This window comes from Lipophrys pholis (assembly GCF_963383615.2).
Source record: "Lipophrys pholis genome assembly, chromosome: 6".
Classification (NCBI taxonomy): domain Eukaryota; kingdom Metazoa; phylum Chordata; class Actinopteri; order Blenniiformes; family Blenniidae; genus Lipophrys; species Lipophrys pholis.
In genome coordinates this window covers 29,995,517-30,017,787 of record NC_137629.1, presented here as the reverse complement: position 1 = coordinate 30,017,787, position 22,271 = coordinate 29,995,517, and the positions used below count along the sequence as shown (strand labels likewise).

Sequence of the window (22,271 nt, the reverse complement as noted above, 5' to 3'; positions counted from 1 at the left end):
TGAAGTGCACTTAAAAACACCATCCCAATAATCCCGCGAGTGCATTTCGCCGAGCACACGACGTTGTTTTTAAAAGTTACGAAAGCCCTGTTGCATAACATACAACAGAATGGTCAGATGTGTCAGATGTGTTGTCTGTGCGTAACTTCGCAATGAGAACATAAAGAAAATCTCAAACAGAGATTGTTTCTGAAAGAAAAGTGCGAGGCACACCTCGAGGGCTTGAAGACTGAAATACAGGAATGTCGCTGCAGGTGTAAATAAACTGGATTTCTTTGATTTTTTTTCCAAAGGTCTGAAGTCAGACTAACACTTTAACCCCTGAGAAATTATTCCATTTCAACCCAGACTGCACTGGAGTACAACATCTAGTAAACGGCACATTTGCGAACCATTAAAAACTGACTTTATGTTCTCTTGTTGCGCGGGTGCATGTTCGCTCACAGACTTTCAAGATAAGGGTGCAGTGAAAGGAGTGGCGCTCGCTGCCGCCGTGCGACACGAGGCGGCCGTGTGTGATTTCCTACAGCAGGTGGACACAGATGAAGCAGTGTTCACCATGACTGAGCATTTATTCCCTCACTGAGCCCCCACTGTCTCCTCTTATTGGCAGCGGGTCGACACTCCCTTCAAACGCATTCCTCAATCGCCAGCAGCCCAAAAACGCTGTTATTCTGCTCTGCTGAGAGACGACACACACACACACACACACACCTCAACACAAGACACACTGCCTTCAAACTTTAACTCATTTAGAAGATAGAGAGGAAAAAACAAAAAAAAATTAAGTTTTGACATTAACTTGCATCAGTTTTCTGAAACTTCTTTTTTTTAAATTTCAAAACATCTTTACATAATTTCACCGCCGTGACAAGTGAACGCAGCCAGGTAATTAAAGTTGCGGCTCCAGTAATGATCGTGACGCCAGAAAACAATTTGTTTTTCCCCGCCGACAAAACTTCACTCACGTTTCTATTTCTGCATCAGTGGAGAGAAAGGAAGTGAAAGGAAGTGGGAAAAAAAAAGAAGCCGTCTCATCTTCTCCCTTTTGTCTCGGCTGCGTCTGATCAGCGGTGATCACAGACCATTTCTTACCCACGCAGTTGTCACAGATGCTGCAGTGAGACGCTCGCGGTGGCCGGAAGATCTTGCAGGTGTAGCAGTATTTGAGCTTGACGATCTGGTTGTTGATCTGGACGTTGCGGATCCGAGGCGGCGGCCGCTGCCCCGTGGGGATGCTCCCGTTGGCGGCCTCTGCGGACGCAGAAAAACGGAAAAGATTCTCAGAGGGTTTGGGCTTTGCTGTAAACATTTAAAAGCAGGTGTGTGTGTACATTGATGAAGCCACAGGGAGAAGTACATATCTGAAGGTGGAAAGAGTCGGAATACTCCTTTCAAAAGTTTCTCTACTTTTGCTTGAGTATTTTTCAAGGGAACGACGTACTTGTACAACCTACAGTTGCTCTTTACGTTGTTAAAACGAGCGTGTTAATTGTTTTAACCACGGAGTTAAAGGATCAAATCAACAGATTATTATTCACATTGCATAAGTATTAAGCTTCAAAAGTGATCAAGTTACATCGATAATTGAATCCCAAAGAAAATTCAAAAATAATCCATCCAACATCTTAATTTTAAAGGGAATTCATCATGTTTTGGACAAGTTCAGCCAAGTTATTACAAGTTTACTCACAACTATGATACAAGTTGAGTCATGATTACTGATTAAACTTGTGTCCACAATAGCAAATAAAGCTTTACAATAACAATAGTTATGGACTCATAAATGTGCATATGACAACAACAAAAAAAACCTGATTATGTATAAATCAAGTTAAAATTCTTTTTTTTTTTAATATATACTTTTTCCACTCTTGCTAAAGTAAAAAAAAAAAAAGTGAATTGGCACTTCAACCAAATACTTTATTTTAATACAGAAACATCTGCACTTCTACTTAATTGAGTAATATATACTTTTGCCAACTCTGAAGATATCTTAACTGATTCTAATCGTGTTTTGTGCGTCACGCTGAACAAACCAGCCCGAGTGCCTCTTTATCTTCCACCGTCTTTAAGATTCTCATGATCCGATCCTGTGAGGGCAGGACTTCCACACAATGGCACAAAAAACTAAACAAATATTCTGTGCAAAGGAAACATTGACTGGTGCAGTGATGAAACTCAGGACTAAGAATGGCCACAATGCCTGAATTACGGAGACGACACAGCGTGATTAGATCTTTGGGCTGAGATTGAGGATCTTCTGAAATGATTCAGGCCACGTTGTAATTTGTGCATAATAACTGTAAGGAAGGGAATCAATTGTCTTTTTTTGTTTTCCTATCAAGTGTTATAAGAAACTCAATACAGATGGAAAAATACCAGAAAAAAAATGTCAAACAGTCAGAAGTGTTTTCGGTGTTAAAGTTTCCCTCAAATACCCAAGAGTATCATTTGAAGGAAACTGGCTGTTTATCAAACTGAATCTAAGTGAATCCCCCCTTCGGCCATTAGGTGGCAGTAATGCAACCAATCCCCAGTCATTAAAGAAGATATAAGACTAAAAGCGAAGCCAAACTGCTTCTCAATGTTAGTGCACCGACTAACCAGCATCCAATAGACATTGAACCATCAAGATAAATCCATTTATCAATCAATAACCCATACTGCGTTTTGAGGAATTTATACACCGACACCAAATGTAACCAAGCAATATATAAACACATCAATCTGAATGGTCTTCGCACTTGATAGTCTTGTTTAAAACGATTTCATAGTCATTATCGTTCACAAAACAGAGAAAACACTTTAAGAAAAACAAATCCCTATCCAAAAGGACATAATCATCTACCAATGTGCTTGTAAATGGTGTAATTAATGCAACACTCCGCAATGTTATTGCGCGTTCAACCGGTGAAAGTCCCGTGTGAACCATCTATTTGGCTATTTTATTTTCACACAGGTCGACACAGCAAGGAATTGCAGGTTGCATTGCGGATGTGGCGAGTTTTTATACCTGATGTCATTCTGACGAGATTTCAGGGAGTTTGTATCTTGAATATGATGCGTGAGATTTTATACTGGTTGCAAGCAAAATTCACATTTTCCTAACTTTCCCCTTGAGTTTTGGGGATTCTACATCTTTTATAACCTGGCTATAACTGATAAAGCACTAATAATGATACGGGCTCACAATAACAACACACAAATCATCTTAAATTTCAAGATTGCACAGATGGGTAAAAATGCATTATGTGTTTAAAAGTGTGGACGGGAAAAGACACCTGCACTGACTCGTTTCGGAGGAGCTCATTATCCCAGACAACATCACCACAAATTAACACCCCTGACACACTAAAAAACAAAGACCACAAACTTCTGAGGATGTTGCTTTAGCCCCGTGCGGCGGCGAGGCAGAGGAGCGTTGTGTTCGCCTGCTCTTCATTTCTTTTAAACAGGCTGTGAGCGACGTGAGATTCAGCGGCGAGGACACAAGAACATAAGACGTAAATCCTGACAGCTGGACCTCGAGGGTTTCACTGGATCGCAACAGGATTTATATATAGTCACACCTGAGCTGTTAATAGTCCTGCTCTGTTTGGACTTTCAGCTAATCTTCCTAACAGGCGACTAAACTTTTTTTTTCTTTGTATGGTCTCGTTTCCACGCGGCAGTCACCAAACAAATGAGGCTCATATATATTCATTACTGGAGATTTTTTTTTTGTGTGATGATGGTACACAGCAGGAGCGGCGAGGTTAGGGAGGCAGGCTAATGATCACAAAGTTGCCGGCTGGAGCCTCTCGGGAGGGAAACAGCGAGGGAGAGAGCCGCCATTAACGCGCTCTAGTGGGCCGTCGTGAACGTGACGTTAATGGAAAAGGGAGAGAGAGCCTATTTGACTTTGCGGGGATGCATTAAGATATAAAATAAATAAATAAATAAAATGTTGTGTTTGTGGAAATTAAATTATCTTGATTGGAGAAAGTGTTCAAGGATGAGAGTGGAGAAATTAACTAAATTGCCTATTTATCATTTTTATATGGAGATCTCTTTTCGGCGAACCATTTCTGCGATGACAAATCAGCAGGTTTACAGCTGCTATCAAAAAAAAAAAAACGAGGAAAAAAAAAAAAAGACCCTCCATAAAACACGAGATGAAAAGCATTTTCCCCTGGCAGCTCGGAATACACTACTCGGCATTATGTATCTACCGACTGCAGGTTTAGTGTCGTTCAGGACAAACTGGCGTGGAATAAATTTGTGAGTCATTGCTCTCGGGGAATGGCTGCCGCTCCCTCAGGAAGCCGGGCTTCAGCGGCTGGTGGCATTACATATTCCAAGAGGATGCCTCTCGTCGTATTAGCGTTCCCCCCCCCCCCCGGGACCGCCGCTAACAGGCTGCGGGGAGCGAGCTTCCAGGCCTCCGAGGCTTCATCAGCATGCCTGCCTGCCTTCCTCCGCCACTGGCTTTCAGCACGCCCACACTTGCAATAGCAAACAGCTACTCTCACACTTTAAAATCCCATAATGCACCATATCTACGAGTGTGGGATGAACAGTCGTTAAACCGAGTGCGTCGTTTAAACAGGCGCCGTGAAGGAAAGTCGCTCCTGAGAATATGTGCGGCTATTTGCAGGAGATCTGCGTAGTTAACAGCGAGGAGGAATGAGGAATCTAAAAAAAAAAAAAAAAAAGATTAATTAAAGAGATGAAAAGACTAAATCACTGACGTGTCTGAGACGCGGCACGTCGAGGGAGACATTAAAACCAATAAGCAATTAAAGATCTGTTGCCGTTTATGTTTTCATGTGAAACTGCTTCTGACCTCCAGAGGTTAAAAGAAACCTGCCGGAATATTTTAAGTGATATACAAGTATTTTGGGGAAACTGATAGCAGAGTGGTAACAATGGACACGATATGGGTCAATACGCTCTGGACAGCAGGTCCGTTATTTGGCTCTCAACCACAAATAATCAGCAATAATCGGTTATATTTTTGTGCAATAGATTTGTATAGGTAGAACTTGTGTCTATCTATTTATTCTAAATGTATACCGTCCACTTTGTACAACTTTGTATTTAATTGTTCCATCATCATGTCACTATTTCGATTTTTTTGAGGACCGCAATGGAAATAAGTCTCTTTTATGACTTTTTTGTGTATTTTTTGTTTATTTACATGTCATTGTAATAATTAATATACATATGTGTATGTTTATATTCTTTATGTACATGCGGAAAATCCAAATAAACTAAAATGAAATGAAATCTTCCCCTTCCCTTGTTGATATTTCCAGTTCCGCTCTTAATGGGAAAAAGATGATCAGATTTCTAAAAAAAACAACTTTGTGATCACTGTCCACTTGTTTTGTTTGGCACTTGTCAAATTCAATGAGTGTTTATGTACAAAACCTTAATAGAAATTTGTGTTTAATGTCTTTTTAGCCATCAGAGGCCAAAAAGTAATAAAAGACATAAATGTCAGATTATTTCAAATCACTGGTCTTTACATTGTTGACTGAAGATCTGAACATGGTGTAGAAACTGTATTTTATGTGTTTGATAAATGATAAATCAGACGGCGTTTCGTCATACAGGGTGTGCAGCGAAGAACTATTAAGAAATGAACAGGAAAGGTGCAACTGTGTGTATTCTGGGAAAACCAAACTGCAGTTTTCCACAAATAAACTCAATATTTTGACGTTGTTTATGTATGTTTGATACCTACAGTGCCAAACAAACTTCCAATACGTCTTGTTTTTTTTACTGAATTTAGAATACTGCAGGAAATAATGCAAACTGTGCTTCTTTGTCGCGGAATACAAAGTTATCAAAGTTAACATTCCATTTTGTGGAATTAAACCAAATCCAAAAAAATAATCGAACTCTTGGAAGAATCTTTTACAGCCTCGACTTCTGCACATAAAACTGAGAAAATGAAAAACTAAACATCTGTAAGCCGGACGATTCAAATCTCAGCTGGATGTTAAAGACAATTAACTTAATAAGTTAATGTAAGCAGGTTAAACTCACTTCTAAAGACGAGGTGAATTCTAACGATCTTTAAATGTAGCTACAGTTTGTTAGACAGACAAGTAAAAATAAAAAATGTAAGTTTCAATTTGAGTTTCCCGTCACCAGAATACCAATGAGCAAAGCAAAACATCTAAAATACCAACATCGAGTAACAAATGTCATTTATGCCTGAAAATTAATCAAATATTGTGTGGTTTCATAAAATGTAACACATATTAGGCACCGTTTAATTAATTCAATGACTTATTGAATGAACGCTTCAGTTTTATCCGCTGACCTAATAATATAGACATCATCATAATAATAATAATACAGATGATTTCCAATCAAATTCCCCCATGAGTTCACAGCACGCACAAGTTCGTCGTCGGGGCCACAGACGGTAAAACCTCTGAGCTTTTGTGCAGCGTGAGTCACGGTCGTCGCGAGAGCCGAGAGACAAACTGCTCCACGGTGGATCTCTGACAGCGAGGTAAAGGCGCGGCGACGGACGCCGCAGAAGAAGGAAAACACAGTGGAAGTAGCGGAGGTCGGCGTTGCACAGTGTTTTCTGCGAGACCAAACGGTGTCCTTGTAATTAAAAAGTGTGTTTTTAGCCGGAGCTCAACAGCCACGGATGAGCACACCCAACCGGGGGCAACGTAAAGCAAAACAAGCATGAATAAGGCAGCAGGACTGAGGCTTGTCCGCCCACTGCTTAGCGAACATATACACTGAAATATTCATTCACCCAGAACACCTTCACTCGGGCAGCTCCACCTAATTTAAACTCTGGATGTCATTTTAAACGAGCAGGGAGGCTTGAACCAGTGGTTACTAACCTGGGGTTGTGCATAGTTGTTGTTTTTTTTTTAGAAAAATGCACTGCTCTTTTACTCTTTGAATAAATACTCATTTGAATTTGAATTTAAATATTAATACCGTTTGCCTGCCTCTGAGAGAGGCAAGGGGCACACTTGTTTTTCTTCTGCCAGATTTTCGGCGCGTCAGAACACGTGGAAAATTCAGGAATAGTATGAATCCTGTCAGAAGTGAAAGAATATGGTTTTTTTGGAAGAGGGTCAAACTAACATTGGCGTTTGCCGGGAGAAGCAAAATGTCCCCACACGGTGACGGCGTAATGTCAGGCGAGCTCACAGGGCCGCTCATCCTGCTGCTGAATGAATGAATTTAAATGTATTAAGTCCTGGTATCTGTGTCTGTGGCGTTATTGGAGGACACACACACACACACACACACACACACACACACACACACACACACACACACACACACACACACACACACACACACACACACACACACACACACACACACACACACACACACACACACACACACACACACACACACACACACACACACACACACACACACACACACACACACACACACACACACACACACACACACACACACACACACACACACACACACACACACACACACACACACACACACACATCACTTCACAACCAGCAGAGATCTTCGCCTCGTCCTGCAGCATCACTGAGAGGCGAGTGACTGAATGAGGACACTGATGGTGAAGCAGCTTCTCTCTCCTGCGATATCATCAGCAAAGTGACTTTTCTGTCAGACTCACATACACAACAAGGATATCTCAGGTTCATACAAACACACCGATGGTGTCCACTCTAAAATCACGCCGTCGACATTCCTTGCATGCAGAGTGGAAACTATCTATGCAGCTGCTTGGGAAGCACTGACAGGCGGTGTAGTGGTTAACACTCCAGTTTAACAGCGAGCATGTTTACAGTTTGCATTGGGGACCTTTCTACGTGGAGTTTAAATGTCCTCCCAAAGTCCAAAAACATGCATTTCAGGGTCATTTGCGACTCTAAATTGGCTGCAAGTGTGAATGTGAGTGGCTCTATCTGTCGCTCTGCGGAGAAATAAATAAGGAGAAATAAATAAGGAGAAATATTCCAATGAAAAAGAGGCAAGAGAAGAAGGTTTTCTGGTGAAACTTCCTTTGAAATGTCAATAAAAAGTAATTTTTTTGGGGGGGGGTAGTTTTCAGTACGGCGAAAACAAACAGGAAAAGCTGGTTTACTGTAAACAAACTCGTCAGGTTATTTGCACGCTCGGCAGCAACGCTGCTTTCCTTTTGAAGTCGTGTTTGTGTTCGTCTGGTGAATGCAGGTCAAACGCCGACCCTGCGCTTGGCTCAGCTCTCCATTTCTTTTTTTCTACCCACCCCTGAGGGAAACATCTGTCCTTTTAGCTGCTACAAGCTCGCAGCACCCGTGCGTGCGTGCGTGCGTGCGTGCGTGCGTGCGTGCCCGCAGTTTGAAGGTGAGCAGGTAAAATGCAGAAACCGCTGAGGTTTTTTTTGTTGTTTTTTTTTTTGGGGGGGTGAAAACAACAACCTGCTGTGACCAAAAGTCCCAGCGGGTAGTTGGGAGAGTTGTTAAACTAAAAGGCAGACAGCTGACACTCCCCGCAGAGGCAGTCGGGGTCATGAGTTTCACACTGTTATTTACCGTTACAGATGCTGCCTGCTCTTTTCGCTGTTGCTTCAGTAACGGTAGTTTCTAGGAATTTGTATTCACCGAGCCTCGCAGACAGCAACGCAACGCGAAGCTCCGAGCTGAGAGATCGGTGACGCAACACTCAATATCTACCGAACAGCCCGCAGAGTACCATTAGCATCAATACAGCCACGCCGTGAGGAGGAATTCGTGAAAACGTCCATGTTAAAGAATGAGTTCTAAAAGTTTGGACTATTTGTTCGTACGCATATCTATATACGGTTTATGGTATTTATGTATGATTGCTGTTGCTCAAGTCATTTGTAGTCTTCTGTTCTTTATATTGTGTAATCTACTTCTCCACTCATCTGTATAAACTAATGTATAAGCATTAAACATATTAGGATAACATTTAAAATTCTTGTTTAATCTTTTTTCATTATTGCCCAGTTGTTACATTTCGGGTTTTATTACTTTATATTTTATAACATTTCGGGTTGTTGTTCCATATCGGGCTCTAAACAAGGCAAACGTTACCCTGAAGAGAAGCACCGTGTCAGACAGGATTTCAGGATATTCAAGTCAGTTGTGACGTCTTTGTTGGTGATTAAACTCAAACAGAAAATCTGATTTTCCACCAGGCGGCATCATAACAGAATTTCCTCAACAATTTAGACTTTTTTCTAAGTTTTGTTTAACCATTGTTTATGAAAGTTTAGTCTTTCAAAATGTTGTTGCACCAAAACAAAATCAACATTTGCAGTTGCTCTTATGTGGCTTCAAATCCCTTTAAAAAAAAGCGAGATCATATCATTCATATTATAAATGATTTTCACCAACTGGGTGGAGAATTTGTGGGAAACTGTCATTTCACACTAACATTTAAAAGGACATGTTGATATTCTGAGGCGTGTTTTTCTCCGAGCGCTCATCAGTGTTTGGAAATGAGTGCGGTTCAACTGAAAAAGGCTGTTTGTGAATCGATCGGGAGTGAAAGACATTTCAATCAGACGGCGGCCGGGCTGCTCGACCACCATCAATCAAATCGGGGAAAAACCACAAACACAACGACCAAATGAAGCAGATCAATGGAGCTTTATAGTGATGCACTTTCCATAAACTACACATAAAGATGTTGCTTACATTCCTCTAATGTGTCATGAATGTTTAATGCCATACATGAGGACTCGGAGCCTCATTCTAAAGGGGGGGGGGGTCTGTAACTGTAAGGTTTTCGTGCAACTGACCGATTTCCATCTCGATGAAAGTGGCCTCTTCTGGAAGAGCTCGCGGCAGCACGCCAGGGTCGCTGAAGCTGGTCCTCAGCAGCATGGCCATGACGAAGAGGAAGAGCACGGCGGCGAAGACCGGGATGGCAGGAGACAGATGGAGAGCCAGGTACGGACATCTGAACACAAAGACATTGTGAATTATCATACTAAGAAATAAGGTTGAAGTGTGGGTTAACACAAAATGTATTTCCATAGCACCTTCAATGCAGCTCAATTAAAATGGATGGATGGACAATAAAGATGATCAAATACCTGATCTGACAGAAAAAAAGAATTGAATGGTAAGAAAAACCCTTTAAGATGTATATTCAACTCAACTTTACTTCTAAAGCGCTTTAAAAACAACCACTGTTGAACCAAAATACATAAATAGACATAAAAAGCTAAAAACATGAGGCGGGATCGGTTAAAAAAACAAACTATAAATAAAAATAAATAAATAAAATTGCAACAAATAAAACAGAAGTAGATCCTCAAGGAGGATTAAAAGCCGAGTGAATAAAAACAGATTTTAAGATTATTCTTCGAAAAGTAGTAATAATGAAAACAATTAGATAAAACAATATAGCGACCAAGGAAAAAGCGCTGAAATTTAAACAACAAAATCAAAGTGAATTAATTCTTTAATTGTTTTGGGGAAAAGATTTCAACATGTCCAGATGCTCGCAAATCCTCAGGCAGATGAACCAGAATCTCTAAAAGTCATGAGGTCACACGGGCCCACACAGCATAAAACTATGAACTTCCTCGGTCCATTACAGCACAAAGTGACTCTAATGAGTCACTTTTCTATTATAGAATTCTGACACGCCCCATTGAAAAGTGATCCACTCCCATTAAGTCATCGAAAAGTGACCTATGCAACAAGTAATATTTATATTAAATATCTACATTAAAACATTTTTATTCGCAAAAAGGGGGTCACTTTTCCATGGGGTCAGAATTCTCTATGACACCGGGTCACTGAGGTCACGCCGCCACACTGGTTCGTATTTTGAACTGGTGTTCAGGGTGAAAAGTCACACACACTGTGAAAGCTGCCCCCATGCCGAAGTCACGACTGTAAAACCAAAAGCGTCACGCCTCGGTGCCCTCACCTTTCTTGAGGGGTGTGGGGGAACATTAGCGTGGCTGCGTCCGCCAGGCCCGGTGGGATTAGACCCAGCAGGGCTCCTCCGATAACGCAAGCCGTAACAGACGTGAGCTGCGGAGCAAAGCGCTGCGACAGAGCAGCGGCAACAAAGGCTTCCACGTGCAGTTATTAATAGTTAAACTGCAAGGCCTCGTCTTGCCCCCGCGACGCTCAGATCATATATTCATAATGCAACACTAATGTTGCACTGCAGGACTGGAAGGGACGAAGCAAGATCCCAAACACAATCCCACTACTGTACCGCATGTCAGCCATGACACGGCACCACTATACTGCATAGAATGCATGTTTTCCTTTATGTTCAGATTAACAATACATGCTCAACACAGGCAAAGCTGGAATAATATGTATAATATCATAATCGACTGTTTTCAAGCAGAAAATCGCAAACATTTGACGCTTTTCTCGCGTTAAGTGATAATAAACTGAGGAGGGGTGTCAAGCATTTAATCTCGAGCGGGGCGGACAGGTAGATTAGAGCCGTAATAATATTTCATTTTGAAATTTAAAGTTTTTCTTGGTTGTGGCGTGGACTGTATGTGATGAAAACGGGTATATTTTCACAAAAAAACAAGCAATTGCCAACACAGATTACTACAATCTCAACATAAAGTCAATTCTAATGAAATGTTGTGGTGCTAAATACACTGAAATGACAAAAATATATATATATATATATATATATATAACTATGTTATACATATATTTTACAAACTCACAGAATGGCTTTAAGGCTGCTTAGTTTACATTTTCGTAAAGACGACGTCACTCGCTTTCATGGCAGCATCACGAACATCTCAGCTCGGGTCTCAGTGTTGTGTCGCATCTTTAGAAATGTGTGAAGAAAAAAAAAAGTGTGTTTTCTATCAAATTTGTACCATTTGCTTGGTGGTTTAAGGGGCCACATCGGAGCTTCTTGCGGGCTGGTTTTGGCCCACGGACCTTATGTTTGACACTCCTAGGATCATCATTTCACTTTGATTTCTGGACTTAAAAGGTGCCGGCTTGTCTTTGAAACATAATTGAATATCTTAGGTGTGTGTCAGTGTCTAAGTATGTACGTACACTTTTTATGGCCGATGTACAAAAGAAAATTAAAAGTGTTTTTTTTTTTTTGCATTAATTGATTATGGGCTTTTGACGCGATTGGTTTGATTGGGATTTGAAGAATCTACCTGTATAGTTTTTCTTCCATTACAGCGTAAATGTGCACAGAAACTACAAAAAAACTAACTGATTTGACTGTTGTGCACTTGCTACAGACTTAAACATGGTTGTTTTATCCTGTCTGGGCGGTGTTTTCATTCTCATAGAGCTGAAGGGAAGTTTAAAAGGAAATGGATGCAACCGAGGGAAGAAAAACTGTGACTCGGCAAAAAAAAAAAAAAAAAAAAAAAAACACGTCCAAGAACAAAGTCCACCCGTGTAACCACCGGGGCTCGGCACGTCGACGGAGCGGGTTTGTCGGCATACCTGAACGACGGCAGCCGTGCAACACCTGCAAGACTCGTCTGGGCGGTTTTTTCCCGCAGAGCCGTTTTAATGGGAACAAGGAGCAGAGCTCAGATCAATAGACGTTTCCAGTGGCGCGGGCCTGCGAAGTGTGTTTTGCTCCAGCAGGCAGCAGAGAGCCACGTTCAGGCTGGGAGGGTGAAGCTCCGGCGATGGAGTGTGATTCCTGTAATGATGACTGGCCGGTATTCGTGGCACTCTCCATCAACGCTTCCCATCAAGAACCCCACCCCCCACCCCCCACCCCCGCCCCAAGTGTCCTTCCTGGATGTGACCGGTTCCTCTGAGAGCAGGGTGGTGCTGCTGGATCGGTGACGCTGCGTGTGTTCATCAGTCACCACTGTGGCAGCAGAAAAACTGGATTTAATCAGCCGATCGGCTCGTGAGCGCCGAATGTTTTCATGTTTTCATCAGCACGGCGCCCATCAGTCAGAATAAACCAAACCACTCTCACGTGGTGCTCGACGCTCCGGGTCTTCCTCGCCGCTGCATCCTCACACAACAATCTGCCTCGAAACAATCTGCAGAGATAAGTTAACCTGCTGAACTAGTCCTCCCTGTGAAGCTGCCAGAGAAGACGCACTTCGTGAACTGCACAGGGTTAAAAAACCCCGCCGACAGGTCGCCACTGCATCCCAGCACAAACAACATATTCACGTCTACAGCAGGGTCAAGGTCAGCAAGGTCAACCATTAACCTCAGAAATGTCCTTTTCTTTTTGGACTGTAGAAGGAAACTGGCGTTTTCAGAGCAAACCCAGGCGCGCACACAGAGAACATGCAGACTTCACAGGGAAAGGTCGAGCCCAAAACAAATGAGATGAGTCGAATTCTTGCACAAGCTTGAAAAGACAAACGTGTAACTTGACTCGGTTACAAGGAAATTCACATCAAAATATATCCAATACTTTAAGTTGGGCCATGTGACTTCATTTTTCAGAATAAATCCACTTCTCACTAGATCAGTAAAACTGGTTCAAGTTGTCACGTCGTAGTGGTTTGCATTGTTCTGAAGGATTCTGCATTCTTAGGAGTATGAAAGAGAATCCAGGAATATTTCTATTAAAGTACTGAATGGACAAAAAAATTCATTTTGCATGTTTGCAGATCATTAAAATCAACTTGAGGGTAGAACTGCGACGCCCTCATCTCGCCCTGTGCTGAAGTGTCCTTGTGCAAGACACTGAACCACAGGTTTCTCCCATGTGACTGTGTGAGTAAATGGGTGAACGTGACTGATAAATTCCCTTTAGAGAACAAAATAATACAAAAGCACCGCGTTTCCTCGCTCGTCTTTCTGTGGGCACGAGCGCCGGGGCCGGAGTCAAGTGTGGGAGTGGGCGAGCGAGATGCTGCTATTTTTGTATGAGAATACGTGTAAAGTAGGTTTTCCAATGTTTATGTTTGTTTCCAGTGTTTTATGATATTTGCAGAATCTCCCTTGGAAATTAGATGTCATTATAATACTTTTTTTTTCAAATTCAACAACAACACGACGGGAGACATAAGACACTGAGGTAGAAGACTCTGCCTTGAAAGGTGAGAAATCTTTTATGTCACAGAATTAAAGTTGCAGCACCAATGATCACTGAGCCTACAGTCAATACGTACTGGCAGTCCACTTTTGTTCCACATTTCCTTGATAAATACTTAACAGTTGTGAGCGGTTGCCGTCCTCCATGAGTCATCACCCTACGAATGAATTATGAACCGGCTTTAGTGGGCGGGCCTCCGCAGCAGCCCGCTGTCATACAAACATCTGTGCACTGGGATTCGGACTGTTTCTAGGCCACTGCGAGAAAAAAAAAAAAAAAACCAACACAGGGTCATAAACGCTGCTTACCCTCGCTTTTTAAGTTTTATTTCAGAATAGAAACAAAGCAAGTCAATGTCTGCCCAGCTTTGATTGGTGGCGCAGAGAGAGAGAGAGAGCAGGCGTGTTTATGTGCTTTTCTACAAACTGAATCCAGCTCGTTCCCTCTTTTGTATAACAAATAGAATTCAATCCCAGAGCATCAAATTTCATAAGCATGAATACGGGCCCATGAAATAAAGCTGATCTGAGAACCCGGAGGTGTTTTCTTCCCGTAAATGGGATGTAAGCAAACTACTACCCGATTGCTTCACGCTGTGTAAATTATTCAAATGGTGAGTATCAAACTATTAACAGAGCGATGACGTATTCATGCAGCTGCTCGTTCACTCATCGGGGGGGGTTTGAAAATGACACAGTCATGTGATTGTGAGGGTTTTTGACGTGCAAACTTTTGCAAAGATAGAAAAAGTTCAGGTAATTAGCTTTAAATGACTTTTCAACTAAGAACTATAGAAGTGAGCAGTTTTTTTTAAGTCAGTGATGGAAAGTTCAGGGATTACCAAACTTCTGAGGATCAAATCTGTGATGGAGGCGCATGACTTTATTCAAAACTTTTCAAGCAAATTATTTACAAATGTTCTGAATTGTCAGTTTTGAGAACCGTCACCCAGGATATTGTCAGCACCAACAAGTGAAAAATGTTTCTGGGTTTGATAGTGAAACTTCAGATTAAAAGAATTACATTTTGGTGAATTTTACCGCTGCGTATCGTAACAGGTCCATTTTGAAATGAATAGTACGCAATGACTCCATGTTTTCCTCCAGTAAAAGATGAATCGGTTCAGTAGTACTTAAGCACATCTTTGTGTTTGAAGATCTGCAGCTTTCAGGGTGGTAAACTGAATATTTTGCTCATAAATAATAAGGAACATTCTTTCAAGGACTGAAAAAAAGAATTAATCAACTTCTACAATAATGATCAGGAAATCATCGGTCCTTCTGTTCTATATACTGATCCATGCAAGTCAATGCCAGGTAACCAAATAAGATTATATTATTATAAAATATGTTTACATAACAATGTTTTTTTAAAGGGCCGCTGATTCAATACTTCCCATAAACACAGCTGAAGCTACAAATGAATGTATTCAGCTGAAGGTTTAACGTTCTTTCAACTGTCAACCTGTTATAAATGGAAATTCATCAAGCAGTTTCTGCATGAGACTCCACGACAGAGATTTTAAAACACACGTGCATCGGTCACTAATGGAATGGAATGAAATGCCCTTTGGACGTGAAGCCCCGCAGTTTATAATGCGACGTCCGGTTCATACCACTCCTCTTCGTTATGCAACATTTAAATACCATATGAGGGAGATGAAACGTCGGCGCCGGGGTCATCGCGGACCTTTTACTGGGATTAAAACTACGTTCACAGATGTTGCATCACGGAATATTAGTAAGAGAAGTCAAGGCTGATGAGGAAAAAAGCAACGGCTGATTTAACAGAGGAGTTGACGAGGCATTAACGTCCGTTCTATTTCAAGTCAGTTTATAAAGGAAGCAGAGGAACGTCTTCTCCCCTGTATGGCTCAGGATGTGGACAATAATATATCACTTCAATCCTCCACACTGAGGCAGCACTCTGCTCCTGACAGGGAGGCTCCCGGAGAACAAAGCCTGCAGATCACTGTTACTGTAAATGGAGCATGCACCCCTCAATAGGGCATAAATCACGTTATTGCTCATTTAGCTTGGGCCTGCAGCCGCTCTCTGATTGGCTGGCGGGGGAAGACAGGGTGGGGTGGGCTGCTGAGGGAGGCTCAAGGGTCTGTTACTAGATTCCCTTAACCCCTCCCCTCCCCTCCCCTCCCCGACTGCAGCTGCTCGCTCTGCAGCCTCGGCCCTGCGCCTCCACGGCTCCTTTATTACACCTACAGTTTACGAGGAGGACGACAAGACGTGCAAGTCAGCGGGGCGGCTTGAATAAAAAACGGCACGCGAAAGGAAAGGCCGGGCCTGATTACATTCCCATCATGCACATATGTTTTCTTCGATCCTGTAGCCAAGCGTCCCACAGTGGACAGACTGACGACACACACGGCCCTTGTGTTCCAGTTTCTGCCTGCCCCATCCAAGCTCCATAGGTGGCTTTCCGCAGCCACATTTGCATGCGAGCCGAAATGGGAACCAAACCAGCGAGCAATCCTGCAGATACACACACATGCCATAAAACTCTGGGAACTCCCAGTTACCTCAGCTTTCATCAAATACCCAGTTCAGTAAAAACCTGCACCGGTTCACACGAGAAAGCCTCAAAACCAACAGGTTGATCAGGTCCCGTCCTCAAATTAATACTGCCCGGATAAAAGAAAAACAAACCATGACTGGGCCCACCCCTTCAGTGAGTAATTTGTTTACTTGCTCCTAATGAGTCTTTCCATTTATGTATTCGGCTGCTTGTTTCCGCAATTTAGCACAAATTAAAGTGGCCAGAGATCTCTGTGCGCTGGGGGGGCCGATGGCCGGTGATAAAAGCCGAAACGTCCCCGGGCGTTGGGACTGGAGCCAGGCGACGCCGGGACGCTGAAACCCCCCCTCTGCACGTCGACGCCACGGTGCAACGCAAACCCCAGCCACACAACCGGGCGTGAGGAACAAGTTCTCCAGTGCTTCAAACTATTAAAGACTGAATTACATACAAAAGCTTATGTTTCCAGGCCCTGTGTCAAATATTCTGTGTTCTTAATACACTAGATCCAATTTCACTTCATCATATGGCGACAGGTCAAAAGTCAGAAGCACAAACGATGGAACAAGAAAAAAAAGTGACTGAAAACAAGAAAGACTAAACCGAAGCTGTAAAAAATGCAGACAAGCAGATGATTTGAAGAAAAGACCAATTTAGTGCAGTTGTGACTTAGTTCAAGAAAGATCGAGGAAGACATCCCCGTCGTCATCACATACTTAAATATAACGCAATTAATATCGTGCAACAGGAACTCCAACAAGTGTTTCCACTTGTTTTCTCAAAACATTTACTGCGGTTTGATAATGAAAGACGTGTTTGCATCGATTTAAACATTGCGTGTGTTGTTGCGTGAGGTAAAGGGGATTAGTGTGTTGACTATTTGAAGACAGCACAGGTCACCAGTCCATTACAGAGTAAACACACACGCCAACATGCATTTTAGCCAGTTCACCTCAAACAAGTTTTTTTGGTGCAGGAATTAAAGCATAAGACTCAGAAAAGACATTATTTTTGGTGGTTTTAGGGAGTTTTATGTTTCTTTGTCGTAGAGAAGCACGATATTATGTGAATTGAGATGAATACAAGCACTCAAACACATGATCTGAGTGTCTCTGCGCTTCAGTCTATGGCGGTTCAAGTGGTGTTTTGTTTTTCACATTAATGTTCTTCTCTTTTCCGAGTGACGTATGGTCCCACCGACCGCGGGTTTCCTTTGGTCGCGTTATTTGGCAGCTGTCGGCGTTTTCTTTCTGTCGAACTGGTGAGTCACGTCAGAGGTGAACGTTTTGACTGGAGCGCATCTTCGTGCCATCACAAGTTTTCAAACAGCTTGTTCACACTCATATTTGTATCCATGCAAACGTCGGCCTAAAGACCTGTTTTAGTGTGAATGAATTAAAATAAAGCTGAGCTGCATCACCTGACGTTGAAAATACCGACGTGGTTAAACGAATCATAAACTCATTATCGGGTCATTTAAGTCAATGATTGCACAGACAGAAAACTCGGTTATTGTTACAGTGCTTCGATTAAACATAACCACATTTACAAACAAACCTAATACAGAAGAAGGTTTTAACTCTGACTGGTTTCAAGCAGATATGCATCTTCTTGCCGTGTAATGGCTGATTCCACAATCGCCCCCATGTCGTCTGGGCTTAATCTAAACCCGGGATATCACGCCCCACGCGCACACACACACACACACACACACACACGATGATTATGTTCCTCTGTAATATGAACACGGCGAGCTAATGAGCCTCCAGCCATTAAGTCACCACAATGAATCGGAGTCGGACAAGAGCTCCTTCTGTCCAGACTCGGAGGAGAGCAGGAGGCCATTAATGTGCAGGGCAGCGAGAGGCGGTGTGGGTCTGGCTCAGTGTAAGAGCAGCTACTTCCCCTCCCTGCTCTGCTACGCTCTCAATCCATCCGGCCTGGCGGCTGCACACACGCCCACGGCGGAGAGGTTAGACTGCAGGATATTGTGCTTAATCATTATGCTTCGTGGGTCACTTAACAACTGGCAAAGGACAGAAACAGAAAGAGGGAAGTACAGCAAAGCTATACGAGCCTCATTGTTCTTTTTTTTTTTTTTTTTAAAGCACTGTTATACACGTCCTCGCTGACAGGATTCAGGTTGGCAGGCCGGATGTGAGCAGGTGGGCAGTGTGTGCCGGGATAATGAGCCCACCGGCCTCGATCCAGAGTGACGGACCGAGACAGAGCTGCTGAGATGACAAAAATGAAAAGGAGCTCTCCCTTTTTTTCTGAAAATCCAACACGGAGCTGGACAGCTCAGCTCATTAAACATTCAGCAGCTCAGTATGTGGTCAGTCTTCACCCTTTCTTCTGACAGGAAGTGATTTCAGACCAACAACAACGTGAATCCACAAACAAATCAAGGCCAAACGGGATCAGATTTCAGTCGGACAGAACAAGAAAAGACTCATCATGGGAATAAAATGACCTCTAAATACGTCAAAAAATCCAAAATACTCCTCAAACATCAGCAAACATCAACTACAAACACAAGAAGGGACTAATTTTAGATTCGCAGCAACATTTCTGGAAACCTTTGAGTAAAAATGGCAAATATTTGCTGCTTTGTTTGCAGCTGCTCCAATGTGACGACTCTCTTTACACTGTGATAGTTTAATAATAACCAGGATACAGGATATTTAATTCTCTTATCTACTGTGATAAAAAAAATATATAAAATATTGAATGGATTATCTACAGTTCATGGAAAGCACATGTTGAGGTATGTATTGTCAAAATAAAGTGATGAATGTGTTTGGGAAGAATTCACTATTTTTTTTTCCAGTTAAATGATAAATCTTATTTTGTTTAATTATGTTACAGACACTGACAGTTTTTGATGGCTGAAATTTGAGTGATATCTGACTGAAACGTCTCAAGAATCCTCCTGATTTTGCCTGATCGATGAGTCGTTGCAGAGATTCGAGGACTGCAGATCCACCCGGGGTGAACTGGGAGACGTGATGCGGTGCAGGTGACCCTGAGTGTGGGTCGTTTGGGAGGCAGGGGGACTTACTCGAAAGCGAAGAAGAGGGCGCAGGTCCCCACGATGAGGAAGAGGGTCAGGTAGAAGACCCCTTTCTGTCGCGCCATCATCACGCGCCCGTCGCAGCAGAACGTGTTTTTTCCCGGGAGTTTCTCCCATTTTCGCGCCTTCCTCGTGATCATCACCGCCGACATGGTGATGTTTTTGTTGTATTTGCTGTTATTTATCCAGATCGGGCTTCAGATCACTTGTATATTCTGCAAAACGATACAGACAATAAGCCGAGAGGGACTGGAGAGGATTTACGCACATGTGGTCTGTTTTTTTTGGTGTTAATACTCACTCACTGATGTTAAAAGAGAGAAACAGATGTGGAGCAGTATCCTTAAAAGCGTCGCAGTCACATCATCATCATCATCATCATCATCATCATTTCTGATCCATTTGGTTATTTTATTTCCCGTCTTGACCGCAGCGTGTCATCCCTCCTCCACCGAGGGTCGAATAGATGAACAACCCCACAGTCTTCACGGTCCACACTGGAAGGCAGAATCCCCCGGGTTCCCGGCAGAGAGCTGGAGATCCAGCCGGAGCTGTTGCGTCGGGAGCGCGGCGGACCTTGACCGGTTGACATTCATATCATCCCGATAAATCAGAAACGATCGTTGAGCTGCTGCGCCCTCGCATATGTTGGACTATGATCCTGCCTGCTGGGCAGGATCTCTCGCCCATGGCATAAAGAAAACGACCGTGAAGAGATCATAAAATAATGTCTCGAGTATTAAAAGCTGTTAAACGTCTTCTCTCTCTCTCTCTCTCTTCTGTTTTTTCTTTTTTTTTTCCCGCAGGATGCCAGCTCGGTTTTAGTCACTGGCAGCAGGAAACACGCCTAGATTGAAATGTCTAATCTTAAAGGGGCAGAACAGGTGAAAGGAGAAGGAACAAAGAACACAAAACCAAGGAGACTGTGTACAAATGTAGGAGTGTAAATATGAAAAATATATATACACAACATACTGAGGTGCCGAATAATATACAAACATAAAACATGGATATTTGGATTGGAACGATTCCTCTATTGTGAGAATGTTTCCTGGGAATGAAGCCTTTATTTCATTATAAAAGGAACATGCATTTGAGGCATGTGCAGCAAAATATTTGTGTGGCACACATCAAAAACCATGTTATTGTGACCCCAGTAGTGGGTCACAACCTTTGTTTCCCTCCAGATTTCTAGTTCTGTTAGATTCTATAAAATGTGTAATTCTGGATTTTTTAATTCATTTTTTTTTACATTTCATTTCTGCAGTTCCAGGGCAGGCAAAGGGCTTTCACAGGGAATCAACAGGATCACAGATCCCAGGATAGGAATCATACTGATACAGGAACTATCCAAAATGCTGGAATCTTGATTTTACATGTATGTAAAGCTTTATATACTATTATATAAGCTGTTATAGTTGGATTGAGATTAGCGTTGGGATAAAGGAATGAGCAATACATTATGTCACTGAGTCGCTCACACAAATGACGCCGTAAAATGTAGAACCTAATGTCCTATATGAGAGTTTTCTCATATAGGACACATATTCATAGGAATGATTGTTTGTTGAAAGCGCCACACCATTTGTTAGTATTATGGCCTCACAGTAAGAAAGACCTCTTTGGAGTTTGCATGTTCTCCTAAAGTTAGTCATCTGGAGCTATGACCCCAGCCTCCCCATGCCCCTAAGTTGGATAGAGCAGTGTGGAAGATGAGTCGTTTTTGAAAGCATTGCTGCAGAAATAAAAATGAACTGTCACACCGTAACTATCTGTGTCAGACATGAGTAGCTGGCAGCCTGCTGATGCATGCTTTCACAGGTGACAGTAAGACGATGGTCATTCTATTCACATTTAAACCAAACAGACTTAGAAAAAGAAAATAATGTCACATCTTGTGTCACCTACAGTCTCAATGTGTTTGCTTCTATGTGTCAAGAGTCTATAGGAGCCTCTTACAAATCAGTACCCAGAGAGCATGTTGATCCATAGTTGACTTGCACTTTGGTTCCTGATAAACTGAAATATTTACATGGGAGATTTTGTCACTCTGGACAGCAGTCATCATCAGGAGCTTCCTTCATTCTCCACCTGCTCTGTCCCCAGACTGCCTGTACAGAAGCCCTCTCCCTTAATCCCACTATCCAACCTGAGCCATTTCCTCTGACAGTTCCTCCTTCTTTCTTATAGTCTGGCCCTTCATATCCCATCACCAAATTGTTATACGATTGAAGATTTCTTTATTCATAAAACCAGCAAAGAACAGAAATATTTTGCAGTATCTCTCCAGGGTGAACACAGAGCTTGATTGGCTTTTCATTCAGGAAGTGTCTGTCGTTGCTTCAGAGTAAGTTTTTATTCTTTTAAAATCAGTCATACAAATCAGGTTGTAGCTTTTTACCTCAATTGTTATTTTTTTTACCCCCGTAATGCATTTCACTCATCTTTATAAATATTTCTTTTCTATCCTTTTTATTGTTGTTATTTCGTGTGTTTCTACTGCAAAGAAAACAAGATTTGAAAAAAACAATTATAAGCTTTTAATCTGGTGCAGTGCATCTTTAAAAATATGTACAACGTTTTTTCTTTTTTTTAAATTGTGTTTGACTTTTTGTTCTCTCAATAAAGTTTTAATTTTTGAACC

General features: G+C 42.2%; 1 protein-coding gene across 2 annotated transcripts in view; it reads right to left on the bottom strand.

Annotated features, from left to right (window-relative positions):
- The window catches only part of zdhhc9 (zDHHC palmitoyltransferase 9), a 30,905-nt gene extending 10,415 nt beyond the window's left edge, over positions 1–20,490 (bottom strand). Inside the window, exons 1-4 of one of the 2 annotated variants that reach the window (XM_080466338.1) lie at positions 19,933–20,490; positions 19,616–19,842; positions 9,779–9,939; positions 1,096–1,254 (exon numbers count right to left, since the gene is read on the bottom strand). In XM_080466338.1, the coding sequence (XP_080322464.1) occupies positions 1,096–1,254; positions 9,779–9,939; positions 19,616–19,779 (484 nt within the window). In that variant the 5' untranslated portion in view covers positions 19,780–19,842; positions 19,933–20,490. Of the gene's footprint in view, positions 1–1,095; positions 1,255–9,778; positions 9,940–19,615; positions 19,843–19,928 lie in introns of both variants that reach the window. The other variant, XM_080466337.1, reaches the window with a different exon arrangement.
- Between the last annotated feature and the right edge of the window lie 1,781 nt (positions 20,491–22,271).